The 27,721-nt window shown below is 45.1% G+C and overlaps 1 protein-coding gene across 1 annotated transcript; it reads left to right on the top strand.

The window, feature by feature from the left end:
- The first annotated feature begins 192 nt into the window (after positions 1–192).
- On the top strand, positions 193–27,429 carry SCN3B (sodium channel, voltage gated, type III beta subunit). The gene is made up of 7 exons (XM_011927005.1): positions 193–575; positions 975–1,054; positions 8,994–9,157; positions 12,013–12,238; positions 16,365–16,503; positions 23,065–23,150; positions 23,494–27,429. Exons 2-6 carry the CDS (start codon positions 1,000–1,002, stop codon positions 23,126–23,128), a joined length of 648 nt encoding a protein of 215 aa, XP_011782395.1. The 5' UTR covers positions 193–575; positions 975–999; the 3' UTR covers positions 23,129–23,150; positions 23,494–27,429.
- The last annotated feature ends 292 nt before the right edge of the window (positions 27,430–27,721 follow it).

Raw genomic sequence — 27,721 nt, 5'->3', positions numbered from 1 at the left:
AGAGGGAGACCTGGAGAGAACAGCCAGCGCGCGAGCCGAGATCTCCGGGCTGGAAGTGTCTGCGCCGCTCCCGGCTCCGCCCCCGCTCGGTGCGGCGCTGGGCACTGGGAGGGGCACGCCCATTAGGGGGTGGGGAGTGTGCACTAGGGGGAGGGTCCGGGGCGGCGGTGGGGGCGGAGAGCCGCCTGCGCATGTCAGGGCTGACAGCACACACGGCCTGGGGGCCTAGAGAAGGGTTGCTGATCACCCGCCACCCGGGGTCGGGACCCCGCACCATCCCGGGGCGAGCTCCCGGGAAGGGGCCCCCCCCTCTACACCCACCCCCCAACCTCTGACATCGCCTGCCGAACGGGAGCTGCCGCTTCCTTCCCGGCCCCGCTGCACCTCCCCGGGGAGCCGTGGGCGGGCGTGGACGGGACCGACGTGGAACGCATTCTGTAGCCCAGACGGGCGGCCCCGGCGGCTTCAGGAGTGGGGACACGCCCAGCTGAAGAAGCAGTCAGGGTGGACGAAGCAGGAGCCGCGGGGCTCGGAGGATCCCAGTTCGAGTGCAGCAGATCCTGGGGAGGCGAGAGGTGAATCAACCTGGACCCTTCGACAGCCTGGCTGCTAGGCCAGCAGTGCGACTCCCTTCCGAGCTGAGCTTGCCCTGGACGCAAACGAGCGAGGCAGGGGCGCGAGTGGAAGCTGGAGTTCCGGGGTGGGCGGGGAGGCGACTGTCCGTGGTGCTGAGCGCCGGCGAGAGCGGGCGCGGAGCGGCTGATCATCTCCCTCGAAGTGGGGAGGTTCAGTGGGGTCGCTTTGGGTCCAAAGTCCCCGCCCGGCTCCAAGAGCCCCCAGGGCCTCCCCAGGCACCGGTGCTCGGCCCTTCCTTCGGTCAGAAAGTCGCCCCCTGGGGGCAGTTCGTCCCAAAGGGTTTCCTCGAAAGAATCTGAGAAGGCGCAGTCCTTGACCGAGGGAATCTCTCTGTGTAGCCTCGGAAGCCGCCAGCCTCAGAAGATGCCTGCCTTCAACAGATTGTTTCCCCTGGCTTCTCTCGTGCTTATCTACTGGGGTAAGTACCAGCACCTCGCCATGCCGCATGGAGGTAACAGTAATAATGCTAACAATAATAACACATTGATGTCGTTGGTGACAGAAAAGAGCTCTGGCTGGCTTCCCTCTGTGCATAGCTGCCAGACATGGAGATCGCAGGGGTTCCATGAGAGCTGGGATTTTGAGATTGGAAAGGTACCTCCCCACCGCCCTTTCCCGGTATTCTCCAACCTCCTTTGGTGGTTCTTCCGCCCTTCCTCCAGTTTCCTGATCATTCCAAAGTATTTTTTCCCTTTCCCTTTGCTGAAAGGAAATGCAGTCACGTTCACGAACAAAAACCTCCTGTGTGGTTACATTTTATATCTCATCAAGGAGTCCATACTTGGAAAGCTTACTGGGTCTTCAAATTCGTTTCTGTATATTAAAAAATAAACAATTTTTTTTAAACAAACATGAAATAAACAAACATGAAAGCTGGATGCATGAATTTTGAGAGTGAAAATACTTTAGTTGCTCATCATCTTCTTAATTTTAACAAGGAATGGGAAGAAAACAGGCTTCAGCCATTTACTGCTATATAGTAAATAAATAGGCAACTGTGAAACGCATCTTTCTTCTTCTTCTTCTTCTTTTTTTTTTTTTTTGTTTGTTTGTTTGCATGAACCTGTGGAACTAAGATGCTTTGGTGTTTGGGAGGAAAGCTGGGTTTTTGCCTTCAAAGGTGGATAGATTATTGTTTGTCAGCTGTGAGAGACTGAGGTGACCTTCCCCCTCCAAATAAGGGAATCTTACACTTGGAACAGTAAAGACTGAGGAGAGTGTCAGAAACGGTCTTGGAGTGCCTGAATGTGTGTAAAGGGAGTTGAGTCTATATGATAATGTCTAATTGTGTGATTGAGACAATGTTTTACTGTATGTAAATATATTTCAGTGTCTGGATGTGTGCATTAGCATGTGTCTGAGCATGTTAGTATAGACATCGGAATGCATGGGTGAGAGTGTAGTAGTGTGTGTATGGTGGGGGGTGGGGCGTGGTAGTTCTGGGCATCTCTGCCTTGGTGTCTATGATTAGATCCTCAGATAAAATATAGGTTCGCTTCAGCAGATAGATTGCTTTACATGATCTTAGCTACCTTTCTCCATGCTAAAATCAATACCCAGGGTAATTGGACACAATTGTACCCACCTGACTCCCTGAAACGAGGCATGTGAGCTTATGTTCACGCCTGAACATGGTTGGCATGAAACTCATCCTGCCTATATGGTGGCAGACATGCTGATAGGAACTGCCTCTTTGCTTTAGTATTACTTTTTCAAGCCTCCAGGACTAACTCTAGCTGCCAGCATTATATGGATTTTGCATGTGACCAGAGGCAGAGCTAAGCTTCCTGTCAAAATGCCTGATGAGACAGACTACTAGGAAGGTCGAGGAGGGAGGTAACGTCAGCCCCAAGGGCAGACTCATCACCAGCCATCCCCAATAGAGTACCAGACCTGGAGACGGAGCAGCCATAATAGGTTGCCAGTGATCTCACCTGCCTTGAAGATTAAGGCTGAAATTTTCTCAGGGGAGACTAAGGCTGGGGACAGGAGGCATAGAAGATGATAGTCTGGCCATATAAAAAGAGTGTAGGTAGAGCTGAAGTTGTAGATAAGGGTTGGGGTGAGACTCTGCAGAGACTTTCTTCCTAAACCCTAATCTAAGATTTTGAGATCCCTTTCTGAATTGCAGTAGAGGGAGAGAACATGCTATCATCCAAGAATCTTTTAACTAGAACTTGTGCAACCTGCATTGGAGTCTCAGCTTTGCCACTAGCTTATGATGTAACAACCTTAGAGTGCTATCTGGTTCCTTCTGTGTAATGTTTGGAAGTTGGCACAGGTGATATCTAACATCCTTTTCAGCTCCACAGATGAATGGTAGAGAAATCTTTGAAGAATATTGCTAGAATTGACAGAGTGCCCATCCTCTCCCCAACCCCCAAAAAACTTTGGAAGAAGTGTACACAGTATGCCCATCTTTGCCCATTCTCAGTTTCTTTGCAACCTAAGTGTTGTCTCACCAAACTGAAAGGCTGTGGAAGGGAAAGAGCAGTGGTTCAGGATACCTAGTTGTTACATGTGAGAAAAACAGCCTCCCTTCACAGACACAATTTCATTTGATTTGCATGTAATTCCAATATTGGACAATGCTGGGTTAGATGCGTTCCCCCTTCCAAAGTTGATTTTTTAATATGATGTACAATATGAAGGGAAAGAGTCTTTCCATTTACTTTCTGCATGCATGGAAAAAAGTTTCCTTATTTCCTTTATTAAAGCATGTAATAATTTTTACTTTTTAAAGAGATTTAAAAAAAATTAATACAGACAATGTGTCACCATATTGCCCAGGCTGGTCTCTAACTCCTGGGCTCAAGTAATCCTCCTGCTTCAGCCTCCCATAGTTCTAGGATTATAGGCGTGAGTCACCATGCCCAGCCTTTGAAAAAATAAGTAAGTAAAACCCTATACTTGCCTGTGCATCACAGTTTACAAAGTACTTTTCAATACATTGCTTGTTTTGGTCCTCATATCTCTCCCTGAGGTAGTCAGGGGAAAGAGTGTTCTTTCCAGTTTAGAGGTGAGAAAATGAGCTCAGGAAAGGGAAAGGACTTGCTAGAGAACCCTTGTTTTCTGATTTCAGTCTTCCAGTGCTCCTTCCAGCACCTCTCATGGACACATGTGCTACTATGCACAATCGCCAGGAGGGCACCTGTCCTCCCATTTCTCTTCTGAGCTACCATCCCATCCCTCCCCTACACCATCACCTGTCCTAGGGCCTCACCTACTAGCACCTAGTACCTTCTCTGCCCTTCCTCTCCAGGCCTGCCATTCCAGTTGCCCTGTGCATTAGGGAGTGTTTTCCTCTCTTCCCCTAGTGGTCCTTCATGCATCCTATTCAAGGCCCTAAGTGACCAGCTAAATTGGCAGACCAAGTCACGTCAGGGTGTCAGAATCTAAAAATAACTTCATTTATTACCCCTTTTTGGAAACTGTTTATATTGTAATCAAATTTTTCATTATCTTAGTGCAAAGGAAAGCGTTTTAGAGCAATCATAGGAGGAAAAATTTGACAATGTCCGAAGAAGAGAAAGATTTGAGGGCCTCAGAGAAGTTGGTTCATAATACTTTATTATCCACCTATGATAGATGGATGCTACTCCTTAGTGAAATATGATCATTATTAATACATCATGGTTTTCCTTCTCATACATTTCTTCATTATTATTATGGAAATTGAAGAGAAGAACAAAGGTCAAATGATTTGGTCAACATTATTCCAAGAGTTTGTTACTTTTAGTCAGCAATGTAGGTTGAGCTTCTGCCATATTTACAGCCTTCTTTGAATACCTAAAGGGCTTCACAGAAAGAAAGACAATGGTGGGCCAGGCACGGTGGCTCACATCTGTAATCCTAGCACTTTGGGAGGCCAAGGTGGGTGGATCACCTGAGGTCAGAAGTTTGAGACTAGCCTGGCAAACATAGTGAAAGCCCGTCTTTATTAAAAATACAAAAATTAGCCAGGCATGATGGTGGGCGCCTGTAATCCCAGGTACTCAGGAGGCTGAGGCAGGAGAATTGTTTGAACCCAGGAGACGGAGGTTGCGGTAAGCCAAGATCATGCCATTGCACACCAGCCTGGGCAACAAGAGCAAAACTCCATCAAAAGAAAGAAGGAAAGAAGGAAAGAAGGAAGGAAGGAAGGAAGGAAAAGAAAGAAGAGAGAGAGAGAAAGAAAAGAAAAGAAAGAAGAGAAAGAGAAAGGCAGTGGTGTGCTGAAGACTCAAGGGGTGGAGAAACAGACGTTACCTCTTGAAGCAAGGAGCAGCAAGTCATACTGCAAAAGGCAAGCAAACAGAGGTGGGGAGACTTTGTGGCCGTTTTTCAATGTACTCTCCAGGATCACATGAGCAGAGTTCTCACGCCCTGAAACTGGATTTTGACTAGAAGGGAAGCAGTGGGACTTGTTCTATGATGATACCTTGGATTATTGTTACCTTAGGGGCAACCCAGAAAGGAGAGGGGCTACCCCACTCGCTGCCATACCCCAATTGCCATCCTGACTGCCTTCCCTCCATTAACTATAAATGAACTGACTGTGCTTCTATGTCTGCCATCCCATCTACTTGTTCCCTAGAGCACATCACCTCTCACCTAATCAAAGTGTTAATCCGGCCGGGCGCGGTGGCTCAAGCCTGTAATCCCAGCACTTTGGGAGGCCGAGACGGGCGGATCACGAGGTCAGGAGATCGAGACCATCCTGGCTAACATGGTGAAACCCCATCTCTACTAAAAATACAAAAAACTAGCCGGGTGAGGTGGCTGGCGCCTGTAGTCCCAGCTACTCGGGAGGCTGAGGCAGGAGAATGGTGTAAACCCGGGAGGCGGAGCTTGCAGTGAGCTGAGATCCAGCCACTGTACTCCAGCCTGAGCGACAGAGCAAGACTCCGTCTAAAAAAAAAAAAAGATGTTAATCCAGCAAATCATTTTCTTTCATTTCTTTCATTTCTTTTCTTTCAAACTCCACCAGCTCTACTGTCATCTTCACCCAAACAACATCGTCTTCCAATCAGATCCCTGTACCAGGCCTCTTAACTGTTTTGATTCCACCCTTGTGTCTTTCACTTCATCAGTTTATTCCCAATGCAGCATCAGATCATATGATCTTGCACCAATCAGATCCCATCATTCTTCCTCTCAGAACCTTCTGCTGCTCCTATGTTACTCTAAGCAAATGCCAAGGTTGTCACATGACCAATAAGACCTGCTGCGATCTGGTCCTGCCCATCCCTCCCACTACTTCATCCCCTTCTATTCTCACTTTGTTTGCCATAATTTCCACATTGGGCTGTTTGCTGTCTGTTGAGCATGACAAACACACTCCTTTGGGCCCCTTAAGCCCTGGAGTAGCAATTTCCTGTGTTTGACATGCCTTCACACAGATATGTGTTTAGCTTATACCCTCATTTCTTTTCTTCAGTGCCTGCTCAATGATACCTTCTCAGAAAGGCTATCCTCCAATGATCCTGTGAACACGCTCTCTCCTGTACTGTTTTGTTTTTTCTCACAGAACTTTTTACCATTTAATGTTGCTGTTTTCCCTCTACCTCCACTGGAATGTAGGCTCCATAAAACAAGGATTCTTCTATTTTGTTTTCTGGTGTATTCGTCATGCCTAGAATAATGCCTGGCACCCAGAAGGTACTCAGTATATTTGTGAAATAAACAAAGGATAGAATAACATGAATAATGACATTTGTACAAAGCATGTTCATGTAAATTAAGCCATAGAACTCTCATGATAAACCTACTAGAGAGATGTAATTTTCAGCATTATGTTGATGAATAAACTGAGTCTCAGAGAGATTACATAATACATCAAACCCAGATCTTCAGTTGTCAAATTCTATCTTCACCCTGCCTCTAGAATTGTAACTGTGCGTTCCTTGAGACTTCTTACTCCACTTCTGAGTTTGTCAACATGAAATGAATGAATTTATCTTTGCCAGCTCTCATTAAATATGAATGTGCCTCAAGGTTCCATGCTACACGGAGTTCCTGCTACATACCCTCTACCCCTCTGCCCACTCACAAACTTTTGCACAAACCACATTTCCTTTTTGTTTAATCAGATCTATAATCAATACTTCAAACTCGTCACATGCTGAAGATGTTTCTGATCAGTTCTCCCTAGATGTGGGCCCCCTCTCCATTAAAGTGGCTCACCATCTGCAGAAGCACTAGGCCCTCTTGAAGACTGTCAGATAAGACTCGCCCAGCTTGCTGGAGAGTTGAAAACCCAATTAAATTTATTTTACCTTGATTTTTAAAGCTTTAACTTAATTATGGTGCCACTAGTTTTTAAACTCTATATTTTAAAATGAAATACACTGCCTTCTAAGTCAATCAGACACAGGTTTTGGACTCAAAATTCATTTATGTCAGTGTCATGTTAAGCTCTAAATAAAACCTTCCCCTGCTTTTAGGAAAGAACGCTCTGCCAGGAGATGAACAGGCTGACCATTAACAGTGGACTAGTTTTTAAATGTCAGTGTGTAATATTTCTTTTTTTCTGGGGGTTCTGTTTTTATTATTAATTCACGAAAAAATAGCATCAGAAGGGATCTTCAAAGTCTAATTCTAATTCTAATGTAAGAATCCGTGGTGGCCAACTTTTTTTTTTTTTTTTTTTAAGAGATAGGGTCTTCCTCTGTCAGCCAGTCTGGAGTGCAGTGGTGCCATCATAGCTCATTGCAGCCTCACACTCCTGGACTCAAGCAACCTTCTGACCTCCTGAGTGGCTGCGACTACAGTTGTGTGCTTTCATGTTTGCCTAATTTTTATTTTATTTTATTTTTGTAGACTGAGGGGTCTCACTATGTTGCCCAGGCTGGTCTCGGACCCCTGACATCAAGCAGTCCTCCCACCTTAGCCTCCTAAAGTGCTGGGATTACAGGTGTGAGACACAGCACCTGGCCTCATCTTGCTTTCAAATATCCCAAACAATGCTGTGTACACTCTCTTACCATTTAGTTATTTGCATTTGTGAACAGCTCTAAAACCAGCAAATTCTTTTTTTATTGCATTAAACTTATTTTTTTCTTATAACTTTTAGGGTTGGGCAGAATCATATTTCTCTTCCTCCTGCCAGCCTTCAAATATTTGAAGACAGATATGTTCTGTGTCCAAGCTAAGCAACTCAAGTCCTCCCATTTGTTCCTCACCAGACTTTATCTCCAGACCCTTCACCATCCCTTCACCTCTGGGCATGCACTCTTTGAACAACTTCCTTTTTTAAAATATGACATCCTGAACTGATCGTAATAGTCCAGATTTGTTCCAAAAGCAGTGCCAAGAAGCTACGCCTCCTTCCTCCTGCACACTGTACATCTGTTAATGCAGCCCACATTTGCACATGTTTTGCTGGCAGCCTTGTCCCACTCAAATTATTCTGAATTATCAAGCTGATATACTTGCCTCCTTTTAAAAAGCAGACTTCAAGTTTCCAGAGGGCAGAAACACTAAGTCTAGACCTCTGTGTGGCATGCAAGGTGTCCCACAATCTGACCCCCCTCCAGATTTTAACTTGCCTCACTATACTCCTCTACGTAGACCATTGCTCCAGCCTGGCGGTCCGCTCGCCATTTTCTTCACTGCTGCTCCAACCTCCACCATGTGTCAGAATTACCTACAGTTTTCATGCAACACAGATATAATTACATCTCTCCATGGCTTTAAAGCATTTGTTACCTCACACTGGAAGGGACACACAGTGGTCTTCACAGCTTGGGTCCTGTCTACCTTTCTAGCCTCATGTTTCATCATCCTTCTCTTCCTTTTTCCCCAGGCCAACTGGGAGTAACTCACTGCCTGTCCTCTGTGAGCAGAGCATGTCATGAGTGTGTTACTTGCTGTGGTCAGGTTTAATCCCTAGTTAGGAATTGTGTTCCCTATTAGGTTATAAATGCACGTAGGGCATAGTTAGTGTTTTATTCATCTTTGCATCTCTAGTCTAGCATCAGACCTGGCAGAGAGTGGATTTTAATGAATGGTAGGGGGATGAAGAGGGATGGATGGTCGCTGGGTAGGCGCATGCCCTGTCTCCCACTTGGGCTATAAGACTTAGAGGACAGGGCTCAAGTATAATGTACTGTGCTGCATCTCTACTGCCTCCAGGGGAAGGATTTCAGTCAATGTCTACATTGGAGGTCTAGACCTCCAATGTGTACCTGTTCTGAGCCTGTACACTCAGGGAGCACAGGTGAAGGTATAGACACGTGCATGTGACTTTTTTCAAGTTAGCCTCATAACTCTTCCTTCTCTGTCTCTCCTCCCTCCCTCCTTCTTCTCCAACACCTCTCTCCTGTGCCCCTCCCCCCCACCTGCTGTTCCTTCCCTGTCACCCGTCCTCTCTGCAGCCAGTGTCTGCTTCCCCGTGTGTGTGGAAGTGCCCTCGGAGACGGAGGCCGTGCAGGGCAACCCCATGAAGCTGCGCTGCATCTCCTGCATGAAGAGAGAGGAGGTGGAGGCCACCACGGTGGTGGAATGGTTCTACAGGCCCGAGGGCGGTAAAGATTTCCTTGTATGTTAGACTGCTGACTCTGGCCTTTCTTCTGCTGGCCTCTGCTGTTCCCAGCCTGGCTCCTGACAGTCTGGGGGATGCCGAGCTAGCAAACACTGGCTCTTTCTCTTTCAAACACTGACAGCTCCTCAGCAGATAACTGACAGCCTTAGTGAAGCCCCAGCTTCTTTGAAAGAAAGGGCACTGGGCCAGCTGCAAGCACCCTTGATTATAGGCTGGAGGAAGCAGAGGAAAGAGATAAGCCATAAAGCCTACTATGTGATAGGTACCCTAACAGGCAATTTGCAGGTGTTTTCATCTAATCTTCTGTGCCATCCTATTATATGCATTAAGTTAACAAATAAATGGGAATAACACAAAGCATCATTATGTGAAATAACAAAGGTTAGCTCCTTTAACTCCTACAGTCCTAGTGAAATAGGAATGACAGGGATGACCAAGAGTGATCCAAGGGTGATATTCACCCGGGACACCCAGTACAGCCACATCAGCGAATAAATTATTTTAGACAGTTCTCTCATGGATACTTGCTGTGCCAAGTCTCCTAAGTGGCTGAACCCCCAGACTTATCCATGATTTGGAAACTGAGAGATTCGCTCCTGGCGGAGCAGGGAGTCTTCCAGATTCTGCTCCTGCAGCATAGCCAATGTCAGTTCTGGTTGGTTGGTGCCAGTGGCAAAGTGGTTGTCATATATATATATATACACACACACACATACACACACACACACGTATATATGTATGTATGTATGTATGTATATATTCTCTCTCTCTCTTTCTCTCAAAGAAGTCTCCCTTTGTCACCCAGCTGGAGTGCAGTGGCATGATCTCGCTCACTGCAATCTCCACCTCCCAGGTTCAAGCGATTCTCCCACCTCAGCCTCCCCAGTAGCTGGGACTACAGGCATGCACCACCATGCCCAGCTAATTTTTTGTATTTTTAGTACAGAAAGAGTTTTGCCATGTTAGCCAGGCTGGTCACTCCTGGCCTCAGGTGATCCACCCACCTCGGCCTCCCAAAGTGCTGGGATTCCAGGCGTGAGCCACCGCGCCTGGTCGGTTGTCATATATTTTGAATACCACCTTGGAGATGACTGTTATTTACTCCTTCACTGACTCTGGAGCCAGGTCACCTGGGTTTGATTCTTGACTTCACACTTATTACCTCTGTGTCTTTGGACATGTTGGTCAACCTTTCTGTGCCTCGGTTTCGTCATTTTTAAAGTGGGGATATAAAGCATAGCCAAATTATAGGGCTGTTACCGGGACTCATGAGCTATAATTTTTAATGCATTAAAAATAGTTTCTGGAATATAGTAAGCACTATGTAAAGTGTTTGCTAGAGAAAAGATAGACACAGAAATGAGGAAACTGAGGTTCAAAGAAGTTAAGTTAATAACTAAGACAGCTTAGACTTGAGCCAGGTGGTCTAACAGCAGATACAAGGCCCTTTTTATGGCTCTGCTTTGCCTTCCTGGGAGCAAGTTTCTCCTTCACAAAGATTTGTAACAGAGACAACAGAAGGCTGAAACTGGGTTTAGCTTGCTCTTCTTTCTCACTATCCTAAAGCCGAACTCATTTCTGACTCTAGCTTCTATGTGCCATTCTGATGTAAATTTGCTACAGTCAGGTGCCAAGACTGGGACCAGCGGAGACTTCCCAGAGCCTGGCTCAGGTTTGACAGTGACACGTCAATGAAGCTGCAACTGAGGCTAGCCCCCAGCTGTAGGAGGCTGGATGTCTTGGCCAGATGCAAAGTCCCCCAGGGACTTCAGGCCTGGTCATGTACCACTCATAGCTGCCCGCAGTGCTTCCAGGTCTGCCCAAAGTGAGGTGGATCAGAAGGAGAAGAAGAAAATGAAAAATAAAACAACGACAGCAAAAACAGCCATGGAAATCCAGAGCAAGGCTGTCTCATAGAAATGTTTGTGATGGTGGCAACCTTCTCTCTCTGTGCTGTGCAATACAGTGGCCACCAGCCACATGTGGCTATGAATAATTGAAATGTGGCCAGTGCCACTGAGGAACTGAGTTTTACATTTTATTTAATTTCTAAGAAATTGAATTTAAGTAGCTACCTGTGGCTAGTGGAGACTAGAATAGCCAGCACAGCTATAGAGAGAGAGGGGGAAAAAAAAGGTGTGTTATGTCAGAGGGTGGAAGTGTTGAGGAAAGAAATTTAAAAGATGAGATTTCAGTTAAAATTCGGTCCAAAGCAAAAGATGTGATGTGTGCCTCTCTGGTGATGGCTCTCTGCTCATCTGCCATGCTTCAGCATCCTGGGCCCCCTTCCTGTGGCCTGTCCCAGCCTGTCCCACAGGCCTTGATGAGTACCAGCACAGAGAGTCCAGTTTTAAAGCCAAGGCTTTCACATGTCTTTATTACTAATAAATCTGCCTGTCTTGCTGTCTCTACCTTGTTCTCTTGCTGGCGGCCCTGGGACACATCTCACTCTCTTGTTCTCTCCTTCTGTCTCTTTCCAATCCTGTCTTTCTCTCAATGTCTGCCTCCTGGGCTCCCATACCCTTCTCCCGCCTGCCTTTGTTCTCCCTCTTTCCACTGCTTTTTTTTCTGCCAAGCTTCTTCCTGCACACCCCTGGCTGCCTCTGTCCTCACCATATCCACATGCGCTGATGCTTGCTGCCTCTGCCTGTCCTTCCCTGTCTTTGCTCCCTTCCCTACCCTCCTCTGTGCCTCTTCATCCCACCCCCACATTCTGGGTCTGCTGGTGACATTGTTGCCTCTCTTCCCTGTCCATGCACAATTCTGCTCCTTTTCTCTGCCCTGTCCGTAACTCAGCTTTCTCCTGCCATCTCCTCTCCTGGCCCTACCCTCGTCTGCTCCTCTATTTGCAGATCTACGAGTATCGGAATGGCCACCAGGAGGTGGAGAGCCCCTTTCAGGGCCGCCTGCAGTGGAATGGCAGCAAGGACCTGCAGGACGTGTCCATCACTGTGCTCAACGTCACTCTGAACGACTCTGGCCTCTACACCTGCAACGTGTCCCGGGAGTTTGAGTTTGAGGCGCATCGGCCCTTTGTGAAGACGACGCGGCTGATCCCCCTAAGAGTCACCGAGGAGGGTGAGGCTGAGGCACAGGGTCTCTAGGGCGTCCGGCTCTCTGTGGGCAGGGAAGGGTAGGACAGCAGTTTTCCACATGAGTGAGGCCCTTAAAGAGTGCAAAAACCTGTGTATTTGGAATGGTGACATCTAAAAATGTCACCATTGACCCATCTTCCTCTGGTGGCCAGCTTCCTGTAAACCGCCCAAGCAGCTTGTCTTTCTGTGCCTTTCCTCAAAGCAGAAAGGCTTGGAGATGGTAGAATGAGCTCTTCCTGGTCCCTCAGAGAAAGAGGCTAGCCTCCATGAGGCCTAAAGCTACTGATTCAGCTAGGCCTTCTTCTCAGGCCTAGGTTGAATCCCTGACTCAGTGGGCGCAGAGAAATCTCATGAGGTTACCTCGAAGTCATCTCTCCTTCTGCCTGTAAGCAATACATGCCTCTAAGCCAGGGGTTCTCAAACATTAGCAAACCTCAAAATCTCCTGCAGGGCTTTTTGGAAGCCAGCCTTTCCGCTTTCGTCGGTGGAGCCTGAGAGTTTGCATTGAGTGACACGCTGCCTGGCAGGCCGTGCTGCTTGCCGGGACCACACTTTGAGAACCTCTCTCTAAACCAAAGTTTGACAGTCTTTTCTTCTTTTGTCTTTCTTCACAGTAATCACACGTGCAACCCCGTCCCCATCTGTGGCATCTCTTATTACATAGTTCATTCTCTGCTGGGAGAAGGGGACAGGGTGATAGCTCTCTAGCCTTGTTTAAAATCTTTGGACATCTACAGCTAGTTCGTGTTCGTGCGTGGGAAGGCCTTTCAGCAGCCTGACTCCGGTGTCTCTGTTGCAACCAGAGTCCTGCATCCTGAGGGGGCAGTTCCAGCCTTTCTCAGTCTATCTCCAGCATTATCACTGCTGCTGAGCCGGCCAAAGTGTGGGGCATGAAAGAAAAGATCAAGTTAAAGACAGGGCTCTTCCTAGAAAAAAGGATCCAGGAATCCTAACCTCCAGGCCACAGGTTTATTCATTTTTTATCATGTCGTTGTGATAAAAATAATGAAGCAAGGTTTCAGTCCTCGGAGTGAATGAACAAACGGGTCAGACAATATGACTAAAATGGAAGGTAGGTCAATTTCTGAAAGTGCAGAAGGACTCTCAGGACTCCTAAATTCAGACCTGATGAGTCACCTCCCTGCTCTGAGCCCCGCTCCTCTGGTGTGAAATGAAGGGGTGGGCCAGGGGCTCTCTAAGATACTCCCCTGTTCTGAAGTTCCTTTAGCCCCCGTTTGTTACACGCCTTTCCCCTCGGGGGTGGGGCCCTGGCGCCCTCTCCTGGTCACCATCTGGAGCTTTCGATTGGTGCCTGCCAGACCCTAGCACAGTGTCCAGCTGTCTCCACCTCCGCTCTCTCAGGCTTTTGCCTCCAGAGACCCTCGTGCATAGCTGGTGGGAAGTGTGGCAAGGCTGAGCTAGTTCGTCTGCCAGGCACCAGAGCAAGCCTCGGGTAAAAACAGAAGGAAAAACAAGTTTATTATCAGAGCCACAGAGCCTCGTGGATGGTCGGGTGTGAAGGAAGCGTGGATATCATTTATTTAATCCAGAGCCTCTGGATAAAGGGCAGACATCAGAATCGCTCACACTGGCTTCCTCCAAATGTAGACACCTCTGCAGCGCCCTTGCAGGTGTGAGGTCGGCAGGGGTGAGTGAGGTCATATGCAAGTTGAATGACTCCCCAGGTGATTGGAGGATGCAGCTCTGGTGCCCCTCATTTTGTGGCTGGGAGAAGAGTTCTCTGCAAGAGCAAGGGACTTGCTCAGGGACATGAAGCAAATTAGCACTGGAAGCAGGACGAAAATCCAGATTGTTTGCCTATCCTGCGGGCTTTATTTCCACTGCTTCTTTTCCCACCGCCACCACCCCTACCCCCTGCCACTTTTTCTTTTTTCTTTCCTTTTTTGCCTCTGTGACATCAGATACTCCCTACCCTCATCTTGCTCAGAGCTATGCACCCCCCGACACACACACCATGACACCTGCCACCAACCCCACTTGTCCTCCATTCCTGTGGTCCTAGAAGGTCTCCCTGGTTCTCTTTGTTCAAGTTGGGTTTATTCTGGCGTAGGCTGTCACCTCCCGGCCCTAAGGCAGAAACCTGAGGCCCCTTCACCTACAGGTAACTAAAAATACTGAGGACAGCTTCCTGTATTGCCATTTGTGGGATACTGCATTTTGAAAGAGAAAGCATGCTTTAAGCCAAACAAATCATAAATAATGCGCCAGGTGGTAGCAAGCCAGTGAGATGTTTGAGCCGTACAGCATTCTCATGTGCCTCACACTGCATCTATGACCTCTAGCTCCAGCTGGAAACCTGGATGATCCTGGAGCCTTTGGACTTCTTTCTGGGCTGAAAGTTATGGCAGGCTGTGCTGTACTCTTAACAACCAAGGATTTGGGGGTGACTTAGATCCAATGGACAACTGCAGATCATAAATCTGACTTGCTGTTGAGAGCTGGCAAGGGGAGAGGCAGCTGCAACATTCCTCCCACTGGCAAGGAGTAGATATATCAGGATATCTGCCATGTAGTATGTTTTAATGGTCCTTTTTGTTGATCATGACACAAATAAGATAATATTTATTTTCACTCATTCAATAAGTACTTATTGAGCACTTTAAATATTCTAAGATTTACACAGCAGGCAGATAATCCAGAAATAAATATGTTCTCAACAAGCACACAGTCCACAGAAAAGAAAGATCAACACAATACAACTCTTATAACAGATGGATGAGAAAAGTGCATGGAGGCCGGGCGCAGTGGCTCACGCCTATAATCCCAGCACTTTGGGAGGCCAACACGGGAGGATCACCTGAGGTCAGGAGTTCAAGACCAGCCTGGCCAACATGGTGAAACTCCATCTCTACTAAAAGTATAAAAAATTAGCTGGGTGTGGTGGTGGGCGCCTGTAATGTCAGCTACTTGGGAGACTGAGGCAGGAGAATTGCTTGAACCTGGGAGGGGGAGATTTCAGTGAGCCAAGATCATGCCATTGCACTCCAACCTGGGTGACAAGAGAGACGCTCCATCTAAAAAAAAAAAGAAAGAAAGAAAAGAAAAGTACATGGAGAAGGTTGTGAACAGCTCTGCATGAGAAGTTGGGGATGGTTTCACAAAGGACGGGACCTCATAGGAATCTAGAACTACTGGGAGACTGCAAAGCAGGAGAGGATATTAGCACACAACTATCCATAGGTGACAGACACAATCCAGGAAGAGGGAAGAGGAAGAAAAGTTCACAGATTCTAACATACCACAGTGTGTAGCAGTTTTTCTGGCCAACCAAATGAAAGTGAGGTAAGAAAGCCTGGATTGTGAAGGCCCTTGCATGTCATGTGAACAGAGTTGGGACTTCATCGTAAGGGCAGTGTGGAGCATTGAAGAGTTTTCAGCAGGGAAATGGCAGGATCCTAACTGTTTCAAATGTACAGCCCTGGGGACAATGTGGTTGATACACTAAATCCTCCAATATTGATGTCTGGTTTTGGGATGACCTGGAAGGTCTTGTTTCTAACCCAGACTTGTAGAGAACATGTGCATATCACATGGAGATTGTCTGTGTTGACCCTGAATGAGTTTTCCAATGCTCTCTCCCCAGGAATACCACCTTCTACCATCGGCAGCTCAAAAGACAGAGGCAGCTGAAATAAGGCATGTTCCTTACATCTGTGTAGACTTTTAATCTCACAAGATGTTCTGAAATACATTAGATAATGTAATATTCACAAACCCCTGACTGGTGTTATTATCCTCATCCTACAAACTAAGAAACTGAGTCTCAAGTAAGGGAAAATGTTGTTTACTTACTTGTAAATAGCAAAATGGAGAGCCAGCTCTAGATAGCTCACTTTGAGGCCAAGATTCCTTCCACTGCTCTGCTGCTGCTTCCAGGCATCCCACTCCCTCTTCCCTGGCTCCTGAGCAACCGACGACAGTCAGTAAGAAAGCCAATGGGTGGGAGAGTCAGGATTTGGAATTCCTTTGACACCTTCTTGAGTTTCTTTACTCAGTCTTTATTTAAGCTGTATTTAAAAATATGGCTCCAACGACGGCCCTAGGTTTGCTGGTCTTGCATATTCTGAGCCTCATTCTCTTTCTTTCAGCCGGAGAGGACTTCACCTCTGTGGTCTCAGAAATCATGATGTACATCCTTCTGGTCTTCCTCACTTTGTGGCTGCTCATTGAGATGATATATTGCTACAGAAAGGTCTCAAAAGCTGAAGAGGCAGCCCAAGAAAACGCGTAAGTTCAGAGATGCCAAAGTAATAATGAAAGCTAGCACCCTCAGAATGCTTGCTCTCACAGGTGAGGTGCTAAGCAGTTTACATTCATCCTCCACCCTCTTCCTGATCACTACTTAAGAGATAGGCACCATTATTATACCCATTTTACAAATGAGAACACTGAATTTGGGAGCAAACTCTCCCAAATTCATTTTTCTCATCTGTGAAATGTAAGGCAAACTCTTAATTCAAATATCACCCATGCCTATGTCCTGAATGGCATTGCCTAGGTTTTCTTCTAGGGTTTTTATGGTTTTAGGTCTAACATTTAAGTCTCTAATCCATCTTGAATTAATTTTCGTATAAGGAGTAAGGAAGGGATCCAGTTTCAGCTTTCTACTTATGGCTAACCAGTTTTCCCAGCACCATTTATTAAATAGGGAATCCTTTCCCCATTTCTTGTTTTTGTCAGGTTTGTCAAAGATCAGATGGTTGTAGATGTGTGCTGTTATTTCTGAGGGTTCTGTTCTGTTCCATTGGTCTATATCTCTGTTTTGGTACCAGTACCATACTGTTTTGGTTACTGTAGCCTTGTAGTATAGTTTGAAGTCAGGTAGCGTGATGCCTCCAGCTTTGTTCTTTTGGCTTAGGATTGTCTTGGCAATGCGGGCTCTTTTTTGGTTCCATAATGAACTTTAAAGTAGTTTTTTCCAATTCTGTGAAGAAAGTCATTGGTAGCTTAATGGGGATGGCATTGAATGTATAAATTACCTTGGGCAGTATGGCCATTTTCACGATATTGATTCTTCCTATCCATGAGCATGCAATGTTCTTCCATTTGTTTGTGTCCTCTTTTATTTCACTGAGCAGTGGTTTGTAGTTCTCCTTGAGGAGGTCCTTCACATCCCTTGTAAGTTGGATTGCTAGGTATTTTATTCTCTTTGAAGCAATTGTGAATGGGAGTTCATTCATGATTTGGCTCTGTTCGTCTGTTATTGGTGTATAAGAATGCATGTGATTTTGCACATTGATTTTGTATCCTGAGACTTTGCTGAAGTTGCTTATCAGCTTAAGGAGGTTGTGGGCTGAGATGATGGGGTTTTCTAAATATGCAATCATGTCATCAGCAAACAGGGGCAATTTGACTTCATCTTTTCCTAATTGAATACCCTTTATTTCTTTCTCTTGCCTGAGTGCCCTAGCCAGAACTTCCAACATTATGTTGAAATATCACTTAAGAAATATTAAACATTTGCTTAATTCAAACATCACTTAAGAAACAAAGCGATGTTTGAATTCAGGCCTGCTGATTCTTGGCCAGCACACTTAACCACTAAGGCAAAGACCATCAGCTGCTACCACAACCCATTAAAGTAATATTATTATAGCTGGGCATGGTGGCTGTCATGCCTGTAATCTCAGCATTTTGGGAGGCTGAGGCAGGAGGATCACCTGAAGTCAGGAGTTCAAGACCAGCCTGACCAACATGGTGAAATCCTGTCTCTACTAAAAGTATAAAAAATTAGCAGGGCATGGTGGCACATTCCCATAATCCCAGCTATTCAGAAGGCTGAGGCAGGAGAATCACTTGAATCTGGGAGGCAGAGGTTGTAGTAAGCCAAGATGGTGCCACTGCACTCCAGCCTAGGCAACAGAGCAAGACTCTCTTTCAAAGAATAACAGCAATAAAAATCCAAAAACACAACAAAAAAGTAACATTATTATAACCATTCTATAAATGCCAAGCAGTCTCATAGCAGCTTACCAAGGCACACAGATAGTGAGAGGAGAGGCTGAGATTTCAACCCAGGTCTCTCTAGTTCTAATGTTCATGCTCTTTCTATCACATTTAACTGTTTGCTTTATACCATGGAGTTCCTCAGGTCATCTGGGCACTGCCCTTTGCTAGCAAAGGAGCTCCAGGCAACATGTTCTTTCCCGTAAAGCCTGGTAGTGCTTAGATGTCCAGAGTGGGGACTCTAATCCTCTAATGTCCAGCCTGTACCTTAGCCATTTGCTCTGAGACTCTAGTCACTTGAGGGTGAGCATATTTGAGAAATGATGGGGTCTGTAAGAGCAAAGAGTCTTAAGAGATCATGCTGGCTGGTTATCTGGGGAAGGAAAAGATAGAAAAAGCCCACAGATTTCTAGCAACATTGCTGAGGCAAACCCTAAAAAGTCTAGGCTATTACCAGTTAGAAATGTTTGATAAAGAAAGCATCATTTTGGCTGGGCGCAGTGGCTCTTGCCTGTAATCCCAGCACTTTGGGAGGCCGAGGTGGGCAGATCACGAGGTCAGGAGATCGAGACCATCCTGGCTAACACGGTGAAACCCCGTCTCTACTAAAAATACAAAAAATTAGCTGGACGTGGTGGCAGGTGCCTGTAGTCCTAGCTACTCGGGAGGCTGAGGCGGGAGAATGGCATGAACCTGGGAGGCAGAGTTTGCAGTGAGCCGAGATTGTGCCACTGCCCTCCAGCGTTGGCGACAGAACAAGATTCAGTCTCGAAAAAAAAAGCATCATTTTGCATGATATCTCTGATCTTAGGGAAGTAAAACATTACAACTGACTGAATATAAGGAGAGAAAGAAGCATGCTGCTGAGGGAGGCAGCAATTCCTGGTGACTTCAGTGCTTGGATTTTAGTGCTTGGATAGGAAGAACCTACAATTGGGCCTGCACAAGAAACAGAGCTGGAACTGAGGCCCTCCGCAGAGCCAGAATCCTCAGAAGGTTACAACTCACATAAAGGCTAGTCCAGAAAATAATCAGCCCACCAGCCCAGGGAGAAACCAAGGAAACTTAGCCATCTTGGCCTAACTCCAAGTAGAAAAATAAAGATTCTTGAGAATTAGTAACCACAAACCTGCTCTCACATTGTCTGAGATTTCAGTGTATACTATCCACATGACCCAGGAACCTCTAAGCTGAGAAATGCAGTAAAAATTAGTCCCCGGCCAGTGATAACTGTGAATGTCTTACAGAAGCAAATGAAACCCATTCTGAAGGAACTCACTCTCAGCCGAGGCCTGGTAGGACTCCCCAGAGAGAACACTGCCGGATCTGATTTCACAGTCCAGTCCAAAACTAAAAAACAAGGCGAAAAGTCATCTAGCATAAGCAAGAGTGAAAAATGGCAGGATTGAATCCCAGGAGGTTTAGACACAAGAAGGACCCAACAAAATATAAAAAAATAAGTTTGCCCGGTACAGTAGCTCACGCCTGTAATCCCAGCACTTTGGGAGGCAGAGGAGGGAGGATTGATTGAGTCCAGGAGTTCAAGACCAGCCTGGCCAACATGGAGAGGTTGAAAAATAAAATCAGCTAGGTATGGTGGCGCATACCAGTGGTGTCGGCTGCTCAGGAGGCTGAGGTGGGAGGATCACTTGAACTCAGGAGTTTGAGGCTGCAGGGAGCTGTGATTGCAGCACTGCCGTCCAGCCTGGGTGACAGGCTGTCTCAGAAATAAACAAATAATAAAAATAAGCTTGTTTAAATAGTTAGAGCAATAAAAGAAAAAGCCAAAAGCATAAGAGTAGAGTAAATTTCTCAGATACAAGAGCAGGCAGATTTGAATAGAAACAAACAAAATAATCTGGAAGTGAACAATATAGCCAATAAAATTTAAAACTCAATGGATTGCTTCTACAGAAGATTAGATACTGATAACCAGAAGATCAATGTGAGAAAGTTCTACAGACTGAAGAACAGAGATGGAAAAAGATGAACCATGACAAAGAAATCTAAAGGAAACAAAATGGGAAGGTGTATTAGAATAGAACAGAGACGCTGGGTACAGTGGCTCACACCTGTAATCCCAGCATTTTAGGAGGCCGAGGCAGGCAGATCATGAGGTCAGGAGATCGAGACCATCCTAGCCAACATGGTGAAACCCTGTCTCTACTAAAAGTACAAAAATTAGCTGGGCATGGTGGTGTGTGCCTGTAATCCCAGTTGCTCAGGAAGCTGAGGCAGGAGAATCCCTTGAACCCAGAAAGTGGAGGTTGCAGTGAGCCAAGATCATGCCACTGTACTCCTAGAGACAGAGTGAGACTCTGTCTCAAAAAAGAAAAAAAGAATAGAACAGAGAATGGAAGAGAGACAGTGTTCAGAGACAGAGCGACTGAGGGAAGGATGACTCTTCAGATTTAAGATGCATAATATACCCTGAGCAGAATAAATAAAATACATCTACATCTAAACACCAAGCATCTTTAAAGTGATAAATGGCAGCTACTAAGAGAGCCTATAGCAAATATCATCTATGTGTTGAAACCTCAAATGCCTGTAATATCAGGAACATATCAAGGAGACTACCTCTCCCTGTTTCTATCAATATTATATCAGAAATCCTAGGTGAAGACCAACAAAATACAAGGAAGAAAAAGACTTGGAAAGGAAGAAACTAAATGCTCATTATTTATACCTACTATTTACATAGGATACCTAAAAGAATCTACAAAAATACTATTAGGACTAGGAAGAATATTCCACAAAATTGTTGATAGAAATCAAAATATAAAAATCGCCTGTATTCCAGCAACAAATTTAGTAACATATTTAAATATTTAAAATATTAAAATGCTTTTAAAGTTACAATAGCAACAAGTACTCTCCAGTTCCTGGGATAAATTTGACGAAAATTTATGAGACACTTAAAGAAAAAGTTACAAATCTTTACTGAAAGGCTTTAAATGTAACTAGATGGAGAATAAAACCTCACAAGTGTAAACAATTTTCTTCCAAATTAATCTTCAAATTCAATGAAATTCCAATCAAAATGCCCATTAGATTTCTCAAAGAACTTAATAAACTGATCTTAAAAGTCACAGGGAAGGCTAAGTGGCCAAAAATAGTCTAAACCAAGGGATAGCCAGATAATATGTGTTTTAGGCTTTGCAGGCTCCATAGGTCTCTGTCACGTATTGTTCTTCTATTTGTTTGCAAACAACCATCCTTAGCTCTTAGGCCACAGTTTGCCCACCCTTGGTCTAAACCATTTCAAAGAAAGAGCAGTAAATTTGCAAGAGATTGGTAGGATTTGTCTTATCAGAGATAAAGGTTTATTTTATTTTATTTTTTTTAAATTTTTTTGAGATGGAGTCTTGCTCTGTTGCCCAGGCTGGAGTGCAGTGGTGCGATCTTGGCTCACTGCAAGCTCTGCCTCCCTGGTTCACACCATTCTCCTGCCTCAGCCTCCCGAGTAGCTGGGACTACAGGTGCCCACCACCATGCCTGGCTAATTTTTTGTATTTTTTAGCAGAGACGGGATTTCACCATGTTAGCCAGGATAGTCTCAATCTCCTGACCTCGTGATGCACCTGCCTCAGCCTCCCAAAGTGCTGGGATTACAGGCGTGAGCCACCGCGCCCAGCCAGATGAAGGTCTCTTACAGAGCTATCAGAATACAGAGTTTGTGATACTGCACAGGCATACGAAATGGACAAACAAAACAAAAAGCCCCCAATCAGGTTAATGCATGTAGGAAAACCTGATACGTGAGAGAGATGATGTTATAATCATTGAAGGAAGAATGAACTGCCCAGTAAGTGATCCAGGGAAGATTCCTAATCTATATAGAAACAAACAAAGAAAAACACAAAACAAAATTAGATTCCCCGTCTCTCATACTAAACCAAAATAAATTGTGAGGGGATTTAAACACAAAGTAAAAGTCAAACTTGAAAATTTCATTAAGGGAATATAAGAGAATATCTTTATCACCTTGCAATAGAGAAAATTTCCCAAATAAAATACAAAAGGCACAAATCCAAGAGGAAAAATAATTTTGATTACATTATATGTAAAGAATCAGCTGTTCATTAGAAGACTCCATAAGCAAAATTCATAGACAAACAAGAGACTGGGAGAAATTGTCAAAATGTGAAACCATCAAAGAAAAATCAATGTGAAAAAGACAAAGATCTCAGAAGAACCGGAAAGCAAATGAACAGTCAGATTTCAGAAGTAGAAACCCAAATAGCCTATAAACATGTGAAACAACTATAAAATATAATTTCACAGCTGTCATTTTGATCAACATTTTATTTTATTTTATTTTTGAGACATGGTCTCACTGTCGCCAGGCCGGAGTGCAGTGGCGTAATCATGGTCTCAACCTCCCAGGCTCAGGTGATCCTCCCACCTTAGCCTCCCAAGTAGCTGGGACTACAGGCACGTACCACCATGCCAGGCTAGTTTTCTGTATTTTTTGTAGAGACAGGGTTTCGCTATGTTGCCCAGGCTTGAACCCTTGGGCTCAAGCAATTTTCCTGCCTTGGCCTCCCAAAGTGCTGGGATTAGAGGCATGAGCCTTGGCCAACATATTAATCTAACTAAATGCTGAAGACAACGTGGACAAATGAGAAGCTATACACTCCTGGTGGGTGTTCATATACATATATGGGGGAGATGATTATTTTAATCTGCAGAAAAGGTTGTTTTTCTCTTGGGAAACACAGCAGAAGGAAATGCAGAGTTGTTCTATAGATCCTTGCTCCTGTGCCCTGCTCCTTCCCCCTCTTGTGTTCCCACCCCAGGCACTGAAGCTCTGATTCCCTTTCCCTGTGTCCTCTATAGGTCTGACTACCTTGCCATCCCATCTGAGAACAAGGAGAACTCTGCAGTACCAGTGGAGGAATAGAACAGGAGCAGTGTGACATGAGGTGACCTACAGGAACATGGGAGGGGAAGGCAGATGTGGATGGCAGGTTGTACAAGTGACTTTGTTGCCCACAACTGAAGTGACTTTAAATTTGGTCCCTTAGGTCACTGTCCACCCTGCCTGGGGTCCACGCCCTCAGGGTAATTCTTTAAGCCACAAAACTCTGTATGATGTCAGCGCTTCAGAAGGGAACTGCTTTGGCCTGAGGGTTGAGGCAACCTGAACTTGCCCATGGTAACAGAGGCATAGGATTCTCCAACTCCCTTCTTTGGTCAAAGAATTTTGGGGCTGGGCTGGGCTGAACTGGGTGGGAAATTCTCAGTGAGTTGTTTTATCTTTGGTAGGTGGCCTGAACACCTGAGGGACTCGACATCCCATGTTCAGCAATGTCAATGGCATCAGGAGGGCGCCCCAAGGGCCCCATTGCATCCCTTCATGCATCCATCCTTCTATTCATTCATCCATATATCCACCTGGCTCTGAGCTTTCACCTCTGACTTCCTAACTCCATCAGACCTCTATGTACCATAAGACTCTGTCAGAACCGAGAAGCCAACATTTCTACATAGACTCAACCTCATCCTGTCCTAGTTTTCCAGCAAGACACTCCAAAGCCAACTGGATTTCTCCCCTGTGCTCCAAATGACTTTGTAAAAGTGCTGGAGTTAGCACCTCCCTCTGCCCTTAACTGGCTGGAACTGGTTCATTCTCCATTACTGCAAGAGAGTGGATGTCTTAACAGAAGGAAGCAGGAGTGATTAGTTCGGGTTACAGCAAAAGTGTGTCATGAACTTGGATTCCTTGAAGTCAGTTTTGTCAAGTTCATGGCCCACTTTGCTATAGCATCAGAGTGAAGCATGCCTGTCTAGGTTCTCCAGTGACAGAAAGATCCTGAAGCATGGACTAACGTGCTCTCTGGAGCTTAGTACTCCTGAGCTAGATCCTGATGGGTCGCTAAGGTTCCCTCCAAGAAGACAAGGCCAGGAGACTTAGGAAGGACCAATGGTAATTTAAGTGGCTCTTAAAAAGTCATGCAACATGTTTCTGAACACGTTCTTGATCCTATTGCGAGAATGTATGTGTGCCCTCCCTGTGAGCGCACTACCTGGGCATTAGGACTGAAATTCCTGAGTTCTTCCTCTCAAAATTTCTGTGCCACCAGTATTATTCCTCATTTTATAAACAGGAGGCAACTAAGACTCATACAGGGCTAACTGAATAAGAGGCTTAAGAGGATAAACTGGAGCAGAAATAAGCCTTAGGTGCTGCCCAGTTTACACTTCCTGGGATGGATTTTTTTGTTTTGTTTTTTGTTTTTTTGTTTGAGATGGAGCCTCTGTCACCTAGGCTAGAGTGCAGTGGTGTGATCTCGGCTCACTGCAACCTCTGCCTCTTGGGTTCAAGCGATTTTCATGCCTCGGCCTCTCCAGTAGCTGCGATTACAGGCATGCACCACCACACCTGGCTAAATTTTGTATTTTTAGTACAGAGGGGGTTTCACTATGTTGGCCTGGCTAGTCTCGAACTTCTGACCTCAAATGACCCACCCACCTCAGCCTCCCAAAGTACTGGGATTATAGGCGTGAGGCACTGTGCCCAGTGGATAACTTTGTTTCTGGACAGACTGACATTGGACTTGTCTATGGCAGTGCTTCTTTCACAAGCACACACTGGGCTGAGGTCAACTCTGATAGAGTCAGATTACTAGAAAGTGGCCAAAAAAGCAGAGAGAAGAACATGAGGTAGACTTAAAGAACTTCCTTTATGTAAAGATTTGTGAATGTGAAATACGCTCCAGAAAGAGAGTGCATCTGAGAATGATATTTAAACTAAGAAAAATGTTTAGTCTGAGATGAATCATGAGCGAATAAGTGGTGTGAGAGGGGAGGGATGGGTAGGTGGCTTCCAAATACTTCACTTATGAATGCACAATGTTCCGATTTTTTCCCCTAGATTTTGAGGGAGTAGAGAAACTGGAAAAAATTTTAGTCGATATCTCGTGTTTCATTTTAATTGAGTGACAGGTCCGAGTGTGACATCCTTCAGCACCTAGGGACAAGAGAGGGCAAAGATGCTTTACCGAATGTAAGAAGATGAAGGTGACTGGGATTCAGTGAGAGAGAGGTCCCTCAGATCTGGGACCTCCCTTTATAGGGAAAGACCATATTCCATTGGTTTAGAGCTTTACTTTAAAAGCTCATTTTTTTTTTTTCATTCTTCCATCCCTAGGAAAGTACTTAAAAGCAGACCTTTTTTTTTTTTTTTTTGGAGACAGAGTCTCACTCTGTCTTCCAGGCTAGAGTGCAGTGGTGCGATCTCAGATCACTGCAGCCTCAACTGCCCCAGGTTTAAGCAATCCTCCCACCTCAGCCCCCAGGTAACTGGGACTACAGGCATGCACCACTATGCCTGGCTAATTTTTGTATTTTTTGTAGAGACAGGGGGCTTGCTATGTTGCCCAGGTTAATCTTGAACTCCTGGGCTCAAGCAATCCGCCAGCCTCAGCCTCTCAAAGCACTGCGATTACAGGCATGAGCAACCGTGCCCAGTCCCAAACTAGATCATTAACACATTAAAGAGTCTGATTTTGTTGAAGAAAATATTTGCAATAAATTCAAGACTCTTCTTATTGGTAATTTTCCACACAATCCCTCTGAAATAAGGGAGAGAATATAGATCTTTTTAACTTTATAGTTAGGAAAATTGGCCTTAGTGTGAAAGTTTTCCAGTCCATAGCTCATGGATACCACAGCTTGCCATAGTAGCAAGATGCTTACTACCACTCCGTTTTCCTCGGTGGTCCAATAGCTCTTATATCTAAGTTGAACCAGGCAGTATGCATGATTGCCTTTTTCTCTTCTTTTTTAAAAAACCCAACTCAGATGCTGCTTGCATGGCTTTTAATGAAGCTGAATGGTACTTATCACTTATTTATCCTTGACAGGTTACCTTCCACACTCTTTCTAACGTCTACATTCTTCTCAATTCTTGACACTTTCATTAGAACTATATGGTTTACAAAGTATTTTCACTTAACTATTTTATCTCTTCTCTATAACTGGTCCTGTGAAGTCAGTGTTATGAATATTCACATTACAAAAGAAGAAACTGAGGCTCTCTGAGGTTAAGTAGCTTTACTAAATTATAAGGAAACCTAGCTGGTAGGTAGACAGCAAGAATCCAGGTCTTCTGACTCCTCTTTCAGTTCTCTTTCCACTTAGAACATAGCTGCTTCCTTTCCTTATTTTTTAGCTTCCATCTAACCATTGCCTGTCCTAATGTTCTCCATCTTCTCTCACCCCTAATCCCACTCACTGCTTCTCTACCACTTTGCTTTTTGGTGGATGCTAGCAATGTGCTTTGAGAGTCGGTCCTATTTTGGTTCTCTTTCTAGTTGGTTTGTACATCATTATTTCTCCTGAATTGCAACTAAACTCCTTCCTGGGAGATTTGATCATGACTGTAAATCAACAAGGTACTGTGATCACCAGCCTACTTCCAATCTCCACCCACCTCCCTGTCTCTTCCCATAATCTTATAAAAGACCCAGACTAGATGTGTGTTTCTCTGGAAGCTTTATCTGGCCTGATGTTGCTTATTAAAGGGCTTAGAAGAGTTCTCAAGGGCTATTATTATCACTTTGGAAACCCCATCTGTTGTCTTGGTGCTGGATATTTCCCATGTCTGATCCTCGGTAACACAATTCACTTAAGGCCAAGCTTGGCTCAGTCTGATTTTCCCGTTCTTACTGCTTGACAGCCATGAATGTGATTGCTCAATCCAGTTGGCCCCAAGAGCACCTTGCCCTGTTGACCTTCACTGTCACCTCAGTCTTGAATCAGAGCCCCAACCTCAAACACTCCTTGCCTGTCCCTACCCCAGCCTTTATTCTCACCACTTGTTTAATGGCATGCCCCTTTAGTTTCTCTATTCCCAAATAGAGAATACACACTCAGACTTCCTTCTCAGTTGCAGGTTTCTCCTTAGATGTCCACCTAGAAATATTACTAGGAAAGTCACTTTTCAAAGCAGGAATATGCTGGAAAGTGTGAAGAGCAGTGCATGGTTAAGAGACAGCAGCTCCCTCCTCTCTCCCCAAAATTATTGGATCAAAACAAGAAATTCTACCCATCTCAGAATCTGTGAGTCCTCCTCACATAAATCTGAGGGAAAAGGCTGTGTCATTTCATCTTTGCAGGAAGAAAGAGAAGCAAGAGCTAGACACACTTCAGAATATATCTTAGTTTGTCCTTTCCCAGTTTAACATGAAAATGAAAAAACAAGAACAAAAAAACAAAAGAAGCCTTCCTCTCACCTCATTTTGTAAATGAAAAATCCCTAATTCAGTGAATTCACCTAGTCACTGCCAATGTATCTGAATAGTGCTTGGTGTGCTTGCCAGTCTGATCATCACTCATTCTAATAACATCTTTTTGCACCCACTCTGTCAAGCGCTAGCCTAGACCTTCAATGTGCTATGCAGTCATCGGTCTGAAAAACAGCATCATCCAAACCCTACTTAATCTCTAAAACCTCAGCTGGTGGACAGCTCATGATTAATTCAGCCCACTT

The sequence above is a fragment of the Colobus angolensis genome, unplaced genomic scaffold (genome assembly GCF_000951035.1).
Source record: "Colobus angolensis palliatus isolate OR3802 unplaced genomic scaffold, Cang.pa_1.0 Scaffold7, whole genome shotgun sequence".
NCBI classification, from domain to species: Eukaryota; Metazoa; Chordata; class Mammalia; order Primates; family Cercopithecidae; genus Colobus; species Colobus angolensis.
The sequence above is the reverse complement of the archived record's forward strand: the minus strand, read 5'-3'. Positions and strand labels throughout refer to the sequence as shown.

Coding starts and splice junctions, on each gene's coding strand:
- SCN3B (XM_011927005.1), top strand. CDS start 1,000: ATGCCTGCCTTCAACAGATTGTTTCCCCTGGCTTCTCTCGTGCTTATC. Junction 1,055..8,993: donor TCTCGTGCTTATCTACTGGG/GTAAGTACCAGC, acceptor TCCTCTCTGCAG/CCAGTGTCTGCTTCCCCGTG. Junction 9,158..12,012: donor AGGGCGGTAAAGATTTCCTT/GTATGTTAGACT, acceptor CTCTATTTGCAG/ATCTACGAGTATCGGAATGG.